Source organism: Cyrtonyx montezumae, unplaced genomic scaffold (assembly GCF_038088225.1).
Source record: "Cyrtonyx montezumae isolate F1298 unplaced genomic scaffold, pur_monq_1.0 scaffold_6, whole genome shotgun sequence".
NCBI lineage: Eukaryota > Metazoa > Chordata > Aves > Galliformes > Odontophoridae > Cyrtonyx > Cyrtonyx montezumae.
The window spans coordinates 18,718,246-18,733,012 of NW_027072067.1; the positions used below are offsets into that span (position 1 = coordinate 18,718,246).

Here is a 14,767-nt window from a genome sequence, read left to right on the forward strand (position 1 = left end):
GGAAATACACAACTTCTACAGTGCTGTTGTGATCAGGGGACTGCTTCTGTTAACAGCATCTGCATTCTGGTTTCTCCTGATAACAACGGACATTAAGACTCACATCCAGAAGAGAGAAAAATGGCATAAACTCCCAAAGTGATTTTGGATGCATCTCCCACCCCAGCCTACACTAACAGAGCAGAAATGACCACCGCACAGAGGAGTGCCCGAGCCTCAGCCGAGCAGCCTCCTGCTGCTCACAGGGCTGCTTGCAGAGGTGCCATCTCCCCTGGCAGTGGGCAGTCCTCCTCCAGCTGCGTCTGCAGGAAGGTTGCTCTGCCTGAGCTCACAAGAAGGAGATTGTCTCTTGTTTGTTTTCCTTTGTGCAGTAAAAGGGAAGGCTGAAACAAAAGCAAACAGAAGCAGCAGGGAGCTGTGCCATCATCCCTCATGTAGGAGGCTGCTATTCATTCCTTTGATTGTTTTGGCCTGCATCATCACCAGTCCATGGGCACCCACTCCTGAGAAACTAAGCACTCGAGAGGAAACTTTCAGATTTGGCCTGGTTTCATCAGCCACTTCAGCAGAAAGCCCAACCTGCAGCTCCCGTAGGACCAGAGCTCAGCTCACAGCCAGCAGCAGGCACTGGAGATATTAGAGCCCTGCAGGGCAGCTCGGCTGGGTTCCTGGGAAAGGCAGCGACGGAGCAGGAGCAGCTCAGAACCCACTGCTCTGCAGGGGCCCTGAACAAAACAAGTGCTCCAGGGCACCCAGCACTGTGGTAGGCAAGGGCCAAGGGCAGCTCCAGGAACAAAACACTGCAGCAATACCTGAGGATGTCTGGATTTCTTAGCCTGTGTCCCTGCTCTCTTGCCCACCCTGGGCTCAAAAGTCTCCTCTTTGTCCTGACAGCACCTCGCACTGATGGTCCAGCATCGATGCCACTTGGCCTGGCACTGCACTGCAGCCCATCTCCGGCAGCAGAACAAGGCACCCTGCTCCCCTGCTCTCTGTCAGGCAGCCCTCCTTCCTGCCTGCCCAGGCAGCCCTGCCATTACCATCTGCTTCAGCATCTTGAACACGGAACATATGCAGCCTTTTTTGCTAGTATTGCAAATTGAATTGAGAACTGAAATAGGATTGTAAAAAGATGATGTAGGGAGAGGTCCTACACGTTCTGGGGAGATATCGGCAGGCTTTGCTGGCCCACGTCTCGCTGTTAGGAAAGCAGCACAATCAGAGCACGCCACCAGAGCTCTGCAGAGCTGCTTTATGGACTGGACACAGATCAAAGACTCCTTTCCTTCACATTCAGCTCTAGCACTATCTCCTGCTGTAGCTGGATGAAAGTGTGGGAATACAAACACTCTCCATGCTCCGAGGCAAAGTAACAAGAGACACAAGAGGCTTCTGGAAGATGCATCAAAGCCTTTAAACAAACAGGGATGGTAGGCAGCAGGTGGACATGCTCACGTTGTGCTGTCTGAACACAGCCCGAGCTCGGCTGTGCCTACATGGCACTGCAATGCACCGTGCTGACACAGCACTTCCAGGCACTTCTGAGCCAGTCAGCTAGCAATTGCACTGCAGCACGGCCAAGGCCTTGCTTATCATCACCCCAACCACTCCACTGGAGGCAGCGCAGCCAGGAAGCATGTCAGCAACGCGGGGAGCAGGGTCTGCCTGCCCTCCAGCCCCACCGAGCTGCACCAGAGGCAAAGAAAGCCACCCTCACCTTAGCCAGCACAAGCCAAAGACCCTTCCCAAATACAGGTGAAATAGAAGAAACTCCTCACCTGGTTGTTCCACATTCGGCTCTTTCACCTACGAAAGAAAATAAGTTCCCGTGAACTCTCCACATCACTAGATAATGACTTAAAGCACAGCTGCACAAGCACTCACACCGCCATTCTGGCTCTGTAAGCCCAGAGTTAATTGCTTGTGGCAAAGAGACTGTGCCTGAAAGCCCGGCAGGCTGCAGATGTCGAGCTGGTTGCTATGCAAAGCCCTTCCATACGAGGCACTGGAAGTCCAGGGCTCAGTCACAAGGGAGGGAAAGCATCTTCTATTCCCGCTGACATTAAAGGTTTATTTGCAATATGAAGTCCATCATGGAAAAAAATAACCAGATGCACTGCAGGTCCTCTCAATAAGTGCTCATTTACACTCGCTGGGTATTGGCCAAACTCAAATTGGAAAGGGGGAGGCTGATAAGGGCTAAAGCCCCTGGGGAGGCTGCTGAGATTACCCAACTGCCTCATAGAGGACCGCTAATAGCATCTGAATGCAGCGGTGTAATTCTGCTCCCTGACTCTTTTTACATGATAACAGCCCATCTAATCATCATCAAGCAGACTATTCTGGCTGTCACTATTCTCATTCCCTCTGAGTATTTTTAGTGCTTGGATTTCACATAAATGGCAGCATATTACCAGTGATAAGATCTGCTCATTTTTTAAAAGTGTTTGTCAACCCACTGAAAAAAACTAAACCCATTTCACACGGTTTGTGCCTCTCTCCGAAGACCAAGAAAGCTGATTTAGCCTTCCTTTTTCCTACAGCACAGAAAGGGAAGCATTTGGCTACACATGCCTCCTTCCTGCTCTCCCTTGGCACCTGCAGAAAGCAAGCTTGCAGCCAATTCCTCACTGAAAAAGCAAAGAATTCCACACAGGCGTTTTGCAAACCCAGATTCCTTCCTTAAGAGAATCAGCTCACGCTGAAACACAGCATTCCACATTTCTGGGCCAAATATTTGCCAAATGCCTGCACAGCAGGACAATCCCATGACCTGGAAGGAATTCAGTTTCCATGTGAAAACGCTCCACGGCTGCTTTTGCACAGCTCACAGAGAACTGCACTGCCTGACGCTACTCTTCCTCCCAATACAGCTGCAATAGTGCTTCTGTGTGGGACAGCAAGGCAGGCATCAAATCCCCACGAAGAGATAAATCACTTCTTGCCCCGACCCCAGGAGCCGTAGCCCTGGGGCTGCAAGCAGGCCTGTGCCTGCTGCTAACACCTGGGGCCTCCAGGAGGGGCTCAGACATCCCCATTTCCACCAGCCCCTGCTCCGTTCCCACAGCACCAATGCTGGAGCTCAGAGCTGGTGTCGGAGCTCTGCTGGCAGCACGTGCCTCCTCCCTGCGCCTAATCCCACCACTCACCTTCCCCAAGAGTCTGCTTCAGCAAGTCGTGCTTAGCCTGGAGCTTTGTGATAAGGTTACTGCCATTCAAATACTCTTTAAATTTCTGGAATTAAGAGCAGAACAAGGCAGGTTAGGACTCTTGGCAATTATCATCTGTAATTGATGTACACTGTTGCCCAGGGGGCTGCTGAGGGGACACAGAGGCTGTCAGGGCTGTAACAAACGAGGCAGTGGAGCATGGTCCAATAATCACTTCCCACTGCTCCAGCCACAGTCCTGAAGATCTTATTGTTAGCCTGGTCTCCTCGGTGCTGCACCCCCCACCTGGGAATGTCAGTGGCTCCAAAGAAAAAAGTTCAAAGCAAACTTTCTTTTGTCAGGCTTCTGAGAACAGCCTGGAAAATCAAAGAGGTTCTCCCTCCCCTGGTGGCACTCTGCCCCCACAGACACAAGTGATGCAGCAGAGCAGCACAGTGTGCTGGGCCATGAAAACCATGCAGCACTGCACTGCCAGGCTGCTGTGCACCCAGGAGAGCTCCAGAGCAAGTGATTCGATAGAGGAGGGGTGATGGAGACAGGCGTAGAGAATGAAAGACAAAAAAAATAGGGAAAAAACACAAGTTCTTGCAAAATTAAAGAAACAAGCACAGCTCAAAACAGTGTGCTGATTTCCACCTTCGTGCCCAAATAGGAGTAATAATATTGCTTGAGAAATCACACTCACGTATATACCACAAGACACTATTAACTGCAGCCTCCAACCACAGTGAAACGAGGGGCACTTCTGCTGAGCTAATGTCTGAGGAGAACCTTAAGACCAGCATGGATGTGCAGCACCTGACCCAGGCTGTGGCTGCCCAGCACACAGCAGAGCCCCAGCTAGCACAGCCTGCTGCAGTGCCTGCCTAAGATGCAAATGGCTGCTTGTCTCAGCCAGGCCCAGGGCACTTCAGCTGTGTAGACCAGAAAAGGAAGGCTCAGCTGAGGGTTCAAAACAGGAAAGGTCTCCAGAGGAGCCATCAGCTGGGCCTATCTGCTGCCCAGGGCTGGGCCGCTGCTGCTGACTTCTGTGAGCTTTGGGTCAGAACTGCTTGCTGCAGTGTTCTGTTAACAGTCACCGGATCATCCTCTATGCATCGCCGTGCTGCTGTGAAATGCGTTCCAATCCCAAACTATACAGAAAACAAACAGTGGAAGACTGAATTGGTTCTCACCAATGAGCACTTAAAACGCAACTCAGTCCTCACACTTAATGCTCTTTGTCCCGCACCACGTGCTATGAGACTCACTGTAAAATAGAACATCTCAGTCTCCTGCTGGTTGGCTCTCCTCTTGGCGATGTTTATTTTGCTCATGTAGGTCTCTGAAGCAGCTGATTTGACCGACTCAGTGGAGCGACTGTGCTGGAAGGCATCTGAAACATCAAAATCTTCCACTGTCAGCATGTCCTGCAAAGTCTGCATTGTGGCATCCAGAGTTTTTCGTACCTATCAGGCATAAAAGACAGCACGATTCTGAAGCAAACAGGGAAAAATGACATCTGGAGCCAAAACTGGCCCCCAGGCAGCTCATAAGCACCGTGCTTGCCCTGGCATGAGCTGCAGAGGGAGACCTCAGCACTGCTGCTGGAAGACCCCACACCTGAGCACATGAGACAACAGGCTGAGCAACCTGTGAGGCCGTTCACAAGGTACAGGACCAGCTCTTACCTCTTCGTTCTCTATCTTGAGGGTGGCCAGGCGGGACTGCAGCTGGTGGTACCGCATCAGCAGCTCGGTCTGCACAGGCTGCTGGGCACTGACCTGGCACACCTGGGCAGGAGCATGCCAGAGACAGGAGAGGGGTTCAGTGAGATGCACGCAGACCAGACACGTACATTAACACCAGAAAGATTCTCTCAGCGCCCACAAGCTCCTTGCAGCCTTCCCAGGCAGTGTGGCTCAGTTTCCAAGCAGCAGTGCTGTGGACCTGGGCTAGCACGAGGCTTCTACTTGGCATTTTAAAGCTGCACTCTGAAGCCTTCCAATTACAGCAGGTAAATCAAAGCCCCCGCCATCAAATCTGCTGGGCAGTTAGGCTGAGGATGAAACCACAGGCTTTGTAATTGGGAGAGGACTAAGAGTACACCGAAAGGAGGAGCGCTGCTAACAAGCCAAGTGTCTCATTAAAAAAGGAAACGTGAATAGCAGCATGCAAAGAGAGCAGAGGGGAAGAAATAACGTAAGGGCTAAGAGGGACCAGGCCTGGGCCAGGCCCCGAGGCGGCTCCGTGACTGCTGTACCTCATCCCCCATGTGGGGCTGGAACTCGAACTTCAGCGGGGGGCAGAAGACCTGGTTGCACATGTCCATGATGGTGTGCTTGTCGCTGCGCGCATCCAGGCTGTCCACAGCGTTCTCGATGATGTCCAGGCCCTCGTGGCGCGAGGTCTCCAGGTTGTACTCGGCAGACAGGTACGTGCGGAAGGTCCGTGCGAGGCTGGCATGGAACCCCAGGTCACAGCACTGCGGGACAGCAAGGCAGGGCCGCGTTAAGGACGGGCACCACCAGCACTGCCAGCGCTGTGCTGCCAGTGCACTGCAACACTGCGTGGGAAGGAGAGAAAGAAATAGGACTGAGGAAGAACAGGTACCAGGGGCACAAATAGCTGGGCTGTGCACCCCTGCGCCGCTGGCTGGGCACAGCACAAGAATTTAATGCCCTTGGTTTCCCTGGGAAAAGACAAGTGGTTCCCAGGCAGGAGAGAGCTAACATCACACAAAAGTACAGTTCCTCTGGCTGCTCAGCACCAGGGCAGGGCTGCACTGATGGCAAAACTCCTGCCCTGCAAAGCTCCCCAGGAAAAGCAGCCAGAGGGCCACGCTGAGTGCTGCCCAGGGCTCTCCTGATCCCCAGCACTTCCTGCCTCTGCACAAAGAAACCATTCCCCCAGTTACCCCAGCTGACAGGTGTGTGAGCACAAAGGGCCATCGCTAGGAAGCTCGTGACAGAGCTGCTCCTCACGCACAACCGATCACGCTCATCTTGGAGAAAATGACAAAACCCAGAGCTAACTGCCTAACGCACAGTATTTGGGCAGCAAAAGTCTGTTTGTAAACTCTCTTTTTGATGTAATTGAGTTTGGCATATTAAGTATAGCAACAGCTCAGGGATTTGCTGCTCTAACACCAAATCACAGCTGAGCAAGCAGCAGCTCCCATCTCAGCAGCTCTCCTCCCAGTCCCCAAAGGACCGCGGGCAGCTCCAGGCGTGGCCCTGCCGCAGGCACCCAGCACGTGGATGCCAGCAGTGGCTCTGCAGGGAGAGGAGGGGCACAGCAAGGCACAGCCAGAGGGCAGAACATCACACTGAGCTGTGCCAGCGGGGCTGCAAGGAGCCTGCAATCCAAAAATGAGGCACTCTATTTCTGGACATAAGAGGGCTGAAGCTCCTGACAGAGGGTGTGAAGTTAGATAAGCACGGCCTCATGCACTGTTAGGGGTTCTGTGACCACATGTCCCCTGGATGCCCCTTCTGACTCCTGGCACTGCTGCAGGGCATGCTGACACGCTGCCACCAGCACAGCCAGCGAGCAGCAGTCCCACACACACGGTCTGAAGCTTGCACACACCTGCACACAAGTGCAGTGACCTGCAGACACACTCCCCAGGGGTGGGAGGGCTGCAGCACACAGCGATGTCCGCTGGAGACACAGAGGGGAACGCTGTGCTGATGGGCACTGTGAGAGCGCTGCCACAGCAAGCAGGGCTGAGCCAGCACCTGCCAACCATGTGCATTACAGAGAAGCTTTTTGTCACACTAATTAAAGAACAAGTAGAAAGTCCTCATCAGAGCTGCAACCAAACTGCCCACAGCCCTGGCTCACACGCCAGGCTCCCCTCTACTGCTGGCAGCACGAAGCCATCTTGGTGGGGCAGAGGCCCCTCCTCCAACTCTGCAGTGCCCACAGGAATCACTTCTAACCAATGCAGAAAGCAACTCTGCGTCAGAACATCAGCACTGACAAACTCAAAGTGAAATGTGAAGACTCAGCTGGTGCCAGGAGCAGCTCCAGCCCACACGAGGGGACAGCCCTCAGCTCTCATCACGTCACGCTCCGGTCCGTGCTGGAACCAGCAGTGACAGCACAACACGACTGCTCCCACGTGCAGACCCACGGCACAGTCTGCCTGACCCCAGCCGGGGTAGGGCAGATCAGAAGGTCACAATCCATGATTTATCCAACCACTATCTAACTTCTGCATTTATTAGTTTATAACAGGGACAGTTGAAAACTGGTGCAGCAAACGACACTCAAAAAAATGGTTCTTTGGGGCATCGAAGCGGGGTGCAAGCTGAGTACAGCACCACAAGAGGAGGTAACGCACGATGCACGTGCAAAGCAACGCTTTGTGGGATCCTCCCTGCAAACACAGCTCGTGCTGCAGCTGCTGGCAGTGCCCAGCACCTCAGTGTGTGCCCAGCACTGCCAGCCCCGAGCACCACACCAGCACTGCGGGCACTGCTGCCTGCAGGGGGAAGCACGGGCGGTCACACCATTCCCAGACACACACCAAGAGCGAAGGGAAAAACAAAAAAGACTTCAAACTCGGGCTCCCAGCTCCAGAACAAATGGCATTTTCTCACCCTTCTCATCTCCCTTTGATGGACAATAAATGAGAAGCACAAATAACAACCCTTAGCACATCCGCAGCGCCTTTCATCTGAAGAGCTTAAAGCTCTTTGTCTATTAATTCATTAAGTCTCATACCACTCCTACAAGGGCTGGAAGTGTCACAGTGCTCAGGCAGAGAAGCAGCGAGACCTGGGAGACACACAGCCCTGCTCAGTGAGCTGAGAGGTGGCCACACACATCCTGCCCTGTCCCAGCACGGGGTGAGGAGGGGGTCCCTCCCTGCCCGCTCCCCCAGCACTCCGGTACCGGAGCTCTGCAGCAGCATCTCCTGCAGCAAGGCTGCAGCAGGGCCAGGCCTCACGGAGAGCCAACGCCTTCTGAAGCACTGACTCGTCTCCCTGTTTAAATGGTTAGAAGGTACTCAGCGTGTTCCAAAGCACGACACAACAGGTAACATGGCACTTGGCTGTGCCAGTGTACCAGCACCCACCTCACACCTGAAAGTACCTCTGACTTCCACAGCCAAGTCTGAAGCACGAGGCTGAGCCACGTCCGAGCAAGGCTCCCACCCGCAGCCCCGCAGGGCACAGCCCCACGCGCTCCCTTCCGAACCCCACTGTGTGATCACCTCTGTGGTCCCCAGAGGGGGGTTTCTTTCCAAAGGATTTCTGACCCGCATTTCATCCTGCCCCTTAATCTCCTTACTGCACTCCTCTCCTGTGTACACCTCCTTAGGGCCTTTGTGCATGCGTGCTGGTTTGGGTTTTTTCCAAGATGAACTCATTGGTAAATTAATCTTGTAAAGGACACAAGGACCTTGAGGCTATTCATTCACACTATGGGAAAAGCACAGAAAGCGTCGAGAAGGAATTCTTCTCTCCCAGGGAACATCCTGTTGCCTTTTTGTGCCGCACTAACAAGGTCCATCAGACAAAGACCGCTCAGAGCCCTCCAGCAGCAGAATTTATAGGCTGCACGACACTGCAAGCCATAAAACAATCCACAAGCAGGCTTCACCAACCCAGCAAGCCAACTTCAACGTCTGTGGTGTCTGCACGAGGAAATAATCGTTAACTAGGTGCAAACTTTGGGGAAAAAAATGCAGTTTGCTGTATTATTAAAGCGAAGACAGGCAGAATTTAAACTACAGAACCCAGCCAACACAGTCTCTTAATACTGCACTCTAAGAACAGCTTAGAAAAAAGCACTGTTATTGGAGAATCAATTTCTGGTGCTGTGAGCAAACAAGGAGCAACGGCAGCTATCATTAACCACCGCATACAGAAACAGGACACGAGTTTCCTAAACCAGGGTCCCAGTGTGGGAACAAAAGGTGTCAAACTCTGACAGTAACTGAGCCTGCATGCCTCCTTCCCCACCCCTACATCCACACAGCTCTGCTTTGAAAAGCATCACACAAACTTAATCCCTTTTCTCCCATTCACTCCCCCCTCTGCATGAGGCCCAGAACACAACAGCTCTGTCCAGATTCCCATCTGCTGCCACTGCCACCTCTGCAGGGCAGCCCTGCTGTGCCGCACCACGCTGCCCACAGGTCACTGCAGACAATGCTGCTCTGAGCTGGGGCCCAGGTGAGCCCTGCCCCCCCGCATCACCTCTGCCAGCTGCAGCCTCCCAGAGCACTGCAAAGCACTGCTGCACAGCACCAGTGCCTCCTTGGGCCTCAGTTCTCTGCCTGGTGCCAGTGAAAAGCTGTCCTTAAAAGCATATTTCTGCTCCCTTGGGTCCCACAGCAGGGCTGCTGCCTGGCTCTGCTGCCACAGCCACCAGCAGCTTTCCCAAACCGCTTCCCAAGCATCACTTGACCTCATTAAAAATAACACGGTCATCAGCATTTCATGGTGAACAAAACTTGTGGCGGTAATTCAACATTCCTAAGAATCCCCTTGCTTTACCCATCCATGTGTGTTTGTTTCAGATGCAGCTCCATCCACAGCTGCAGCAGCGTGCCAGAACCACGTCAGGGAGCTGACCCAGCCCAGGGACCGACGGCCACACCGTCCCCCGCTGACCCCGGGAATCCTTTGTGTGAGCACTTCCAATACCACACAGCCATTACACAGAGTGATCCAGAGGGGTGGACACAGCTTTATCCCCACTCTACGTGCACAGCCACAGAGATTAATTTGGTCACATGCTTAATGACAGAAATAACAGGTGCTTTAATGAAAACATGATTCTTCCGTGGGAAGAGGCAAACGAGGTACCTGAAGCCCAAGTCTAAGCTGATGTGTCTCCATGGTCCTCCTCCTCCTAAGAAGGACACAACAGGGCCACTGGGCACAGTGGGGACAGCCCCAGCACACGTTTCACCTGCCAGCACAGCCAGGCCCTGCGAGCTCTGCTCACCCTCCCATAGCAGCTGGGACCTCTTCTCTCACTGAGTGAGATGAGCAGAGGCTTTGTTCTAAGAGTCACTTCACAGTGATGCTGAGGGCATCAGGAATATCAGGGCTGTGTCCAATAGATGGCACAGAGCCCTTTGGGACCTGGGGAAAACCCCTTCTTCTGGAGCTTTCCGAAGCCTTCCGTGCCATGCTCTTGCAGAACATTTGTACAGAAGTCTGTTCAAATGAACTGTTCTCTTTTGGGGGATTTAAAATCAGGGCACCCACGTACAGCACACACATCCAGTATTTTGTTTCCAGTGGATATGTCATTAGGGAATTCAGTTGCACAGCGTCAAAGATGTTTTAGTTGAAGCTCCCTGAAGGGATTTCCTGGAGCGTGGAAGAAAAGCCATCTGCTGACTGCAGCAGAAGGGTCAGCACAAGGAAATAAAGTTGGAATGAATAACATGAACAGCCAGGACCAAACTGGAACTCATCACCTCTCCAGGAAATCAAAGGCTCAGAAAGTCCACAAAAATAAGATATTCCTTCTTAAAAAAAAAAACATAAGGAGGGAGAGAAGAGCGTGTGCGAGGAGAGGACAAACAGAAAGAGGAACCCTGGGATAAAGCAAGCAGTTACCACACCTCGCTGCCTGACTGTCCTCACCATGGAGCTCCTGAGCACTCTTAGGGTGGCTAAACTCATCTGCAGTAATAAGGAATAAGAAGGACATACTGAGAATATTTCACCATATCTTAATCTTGAAATCCTCAGTGGGTTTTTCATCAGACACTGGAAGAACACGTACACATCAGTTGGTTGGAAGGAGATAAACACTTCAAAGCAATCTTAAAATCACACATGCAGTTAACACGAGGCCGGAAGGCCAACGTGGTGCTCACAGCTCCATCAGTTACCACTCCCTGAAGCCCTGAGCAGGAAGGGACTGCAGAGCACAATCCATACTGCTGTGAAGACTCCCATCAAAGGAAGAGATGGAAAACTTCTCTGTTTAAAATCATTTGAAAGCAGCTCGTGGGAGTCACTGACACATACACGATTTCAATCCCTGTCATGTCTACAAAAGCTGCTCCTGGGAGCTGCTGCCCCGAGGCTGCAGGGAACAATTCTGCAAGTGCCTTTCCTTGCCAGGGGAACACTTCCATCTGCTTCACTGCCATCGCAGCTGAGGAGTGCTGAGCACCCACTCAAACCGATAGGAACAGCAGATGCACACAGCACAAAGAACAGGGTTCTGTTTTCAGCCACGAAGGAGAGGATACCTGTAATTTTTTATGAGAGTTTTATCTATTTCAAATGCAGAATAATGGATGGAGGAAACCTGAGGACCACCTGGCTTGCCCCAAGGCAAATTCTACTGCAAAGGTATTGGGCTTTGAGATGCTCCAGCTGCAACAAACCCTACGTGTGGGAGCCACAGAGGATGGGGCTGTCACTTAATAGTGAAAGAAGCATTATTTCTGCGTGGTTCCTAAGCCAAAGCCAACACAGAGTGACACCCAGACCACAGCCTGCTGTGATACCACACGAAAGATACACAGAGCTGGATCCCAGTCCAGGCTCCTCCACCCATGCACTCGTGACGGTATTGGTAATGCATGCTGGCTGACACCATGCAGTTAGAACCAGAACTCTTTTATTATCTGGAAAAAAAAGAAAGAAGTTTCTATATAAATTGATTACTTTGTTGTGTGATCGTGTGACCACCATAAAATTCAGAGGAGGCTGACAGAGACAGCTCCAGTTCTGCACATACACACCTACATCAGCTGGGAGGGAAGGCATATGCATGCATGCAACTGCAAAGGAAGAAAACACAGGGAAAAGAATTCAAGCTTACAGCACATTATCAGGCCTAAGGTATGCATATTTTAAAGTTCAAACAAATACTCCATTACTATCACACAGCACAAGTGCATTTAAGAACCAAACTGTGTCTAACACTGAGCTGCGCACTCAGTGCAGAACAGGCAGGATGCGTGCAGAGGAGGAAGCACTTACATCAATGAGGTCAGAGACATCGTGGATATAGTATTTACTGACAGCTGCGTTGGTGGCTGCCAGGTTCAGCAGGTAGTCATTCCTGGCTTTAGTACACTTCAGCTTGTTTTCAGAGTATTTGGCTTGTCTCTGAAAAAGCAGAACAGAGCATTAGAGCACATGCAGGATGTTCCTGCCACGGTTCCTCTTGCTGCAGCACCCCAGAGCCTGGGTGTGACACAAACATTAATAAAATTTGGTATCAGGTGTGAAAATAGGCATCCTTGTGAGGCTGCAGGGGATCCCATCTGAACAGCCCTGGTATGAAAAACCGGGGCACAATAAGCACACTCTGCTCAGGCATACCCAGAGCATCCCAAGCACAGCTGTTCCTCCTTTATCTGTGCATTCATGGAGATTTTGGCATCAATCATAATTGGAAGGCCAAATTTTCACCCCAGATATGCTGACATGCATCTGGACTTACTCCAGGCTTGAGCAGCTGTATCAAAGTGGAATCCAGCCCAGAGGCCCCAACTATACAACTCAGAACAGGACCCAGAATTCAAAGCTCTGCAATAGCAGATGCACTTGGATCTGGCAAGTTCACTCAGGAAGATCACTAGCCTGAAGGTTTAGCACAGAAGATTAACCCTTCCCAGAGGCCCACTGCAGGACAGTGCCCCAGTGCTGGGCTGACTCACATGCTTAAGAAGCTATTGCTGTTCTCAGAAATTAACAGGAGAAACAGTTCTAGAGATTCCAGCACCCAGGGAGAAGCCAAAGCTGGAGTGGTGTTAAATGCTTCGGCTAGCAAAGCCATCCGAGTGCTGCACCTTAAATCCCAGGCAGCCTGCACAGGAAAAACCCATTTATTTTATGTATCCAACCCATTTTTTTTCCCCGCCTCAAGGAACCCTGAGACAGCTACAGTTCACTGTCAACAGCAAAACACGAGTTGAGTTGCAGCTACGCTTCCTAATGCCTTACGGGGAGACAGGAGCAGCTGCACAGAAGTGAAATGGACCACAGCTAAGTTCCCACCACGCAGGGAGCCCCAGGCAGCCCGGCCCCTGCCCCACACACCCACCTTCTCCTTCATCTTCTCAATCTTCTTGACAGAGCTCCGCCTCTGCGGCCTCTCCTCGTGCCGCAGCAGGTTCACACTGACGTCCCCTGACTTGTTGAACTGCTTTTCCTCCTGCTTCTCTGCCTCCTTCAGCTTGCTCTCAGCGCTGATGCTTTCTGCATGATACATGTGGTAGGTCTTCATCACCTGAGGGAACAAGACTGAGTGAGCCTGCTGCCCCACAGCCAGGAGGCAGCAATGCACGAGGGGAGGACAGCAGCTGTGGGCAACGGGAAGCTCAGTCCTGACTGTGCCAAAGCTGTCTGAGCCCACCGTGGTGCTAAGGAACAAAAAGGTGGGAAGAAAAGACCCCAGATTAAGTCCTGCTTTGAAATTGCACGGAGCTGGCATTAGAACCACTACTCCCTGCTTCCTCAGTGCAGCAGGAGCAGACAGCCATGCCTCCAGCACACACCGCATTCATCTTCCTACAGACAGATGAGAAATGTCCTCCAGCTCTCTGCAGCTGGGATTGGGGTGTCCACAACAAGAGACTGCGAGGAGGGCACGATCAGCCTGATGCCACTCCAGACCCAACCCTCTCTTCCTGCAACCGTACTTGCTAAGCCAACCCATCAACGTAACAGAGCACAACCCTGCTCTATCACCCCAACGCAGACTGCAGCTGGAAGGTGGAGGAGCTGCAAGTTCAAGCAGAAATGGAGTTTGTCTCCTATCACCTCTGAATTCCCATCTCACTGCCACCATAAGCAGCCAGTGCCAGGTGGAGTGCAGCAACATCTCCACCTCTAAAGTGAACGTTGCCACCAGGGACTGGACACACAGCACTGATCTGCTGCCAGGAAAGCCCCTGCAGGCACAGCCTCCAGCATTTCCTTTCAGATACACGGGCCCAAAGGGCACAGTTGTGATCATTTTAATAGAGTTGGCAAGGGGAGTACATCTGCTCTTCTCCCTTTATGCCTTTAGTCACACTGTCCTCTTTTATCATTTCCCCTTGGGATCTGAAGCCTGAGCTCACACTGCCCTGACGAGGCAGAGGGCTGGCCAGCTTCCTGCTGAAAATCAGAGCTCCAGTGGAGTGTCCGGGCAGCAGCAGCACAGGGCTGGGACAGCCCGGGCAGAACTGCAACAGAAATCACACAGCTCCTGCAGCCATTCCAGTCTGTCTGACCATTCACACACACCCAGCTCTGCAGGTGGGAGCAAAGCAGTAGACAGGGTGGTATCTCTGTTCCCATGGAAACAAGTTTTGAAATGGATTCAAGAGGACTAAAATTATACTCCCTGTTTTCTTTGCTGTTCCCTTTCCTGCAGCTCAGCCCCCAGCACGCTTCTGTGACACAGCAGTGTCCCCCAGGGGATGCTCCTGTCCCAGGGCTGGGTTCTGAGTGCACTGCTCCACAGGCACCAAGGCCAGCCCAGCCCTTGTTATTCTTCGTCTGCTTTGCATCTGCCTTGCTGCTGCTGTAATTAATCTTAATTAGTCACTGTTGCTAATGCAGCTTGTGACATTCAACCATCAACAATGCAACCCAGCTCTCTTGCAGGCTTCTGACCCAACCTGGCTGTCCACC

The 14,767-nt window shown here is 52.2% G+C and overlaps 1 protein-coding gene across 4 annotated transcripts in view; it reads right to left on the minus strand.

Moving 5' to 3' along the window:
* SRGAP3 (SLIT-ROBO Rho GTPase activating protein 3) overlaps window positions 1-14,767 on the minus strand; it is a 59,508-nt gene that overhangs the window by 13,458 nt on the left and 31,283 nt on the right. For all 4 annotated transcript variants that reach the window (XM_065749895.1, XM_065749891.1, XM_065749892.1 and 1 more), the window contains exons 5-11: window positions 13,191-13,376; window positions 12,122-12,250; window positions 5,413-5,634; window positions 4,841-4,942; window positions 4,421-4,618; window positions 3,150-3,234; window positions 1,779-1,806 (exon numbers count right to left, since the gene is read on the minus strand). In XM_065749895.1, coding sequence (XP_065605967.1) covers window positions 1,779-1,806; window positions 3,150-3,234; window positions 4,421-4,618; window positions 4,841-4,942; window positions 5,413-5,634; window positions 12,122-12,250; window positions 13,191-13,376 — 950 coding nt within the window. The remainder of the gene's footprint in view (window positions 1-1,778; window positions 1,807-3,149; window positions 3,235-4,420; window positions 4,619-4,840; window positions 4,943-5,412; window positions 5,635-12,121; window positions 12,251-13,190; window positions 13,377-14,767) is intronic.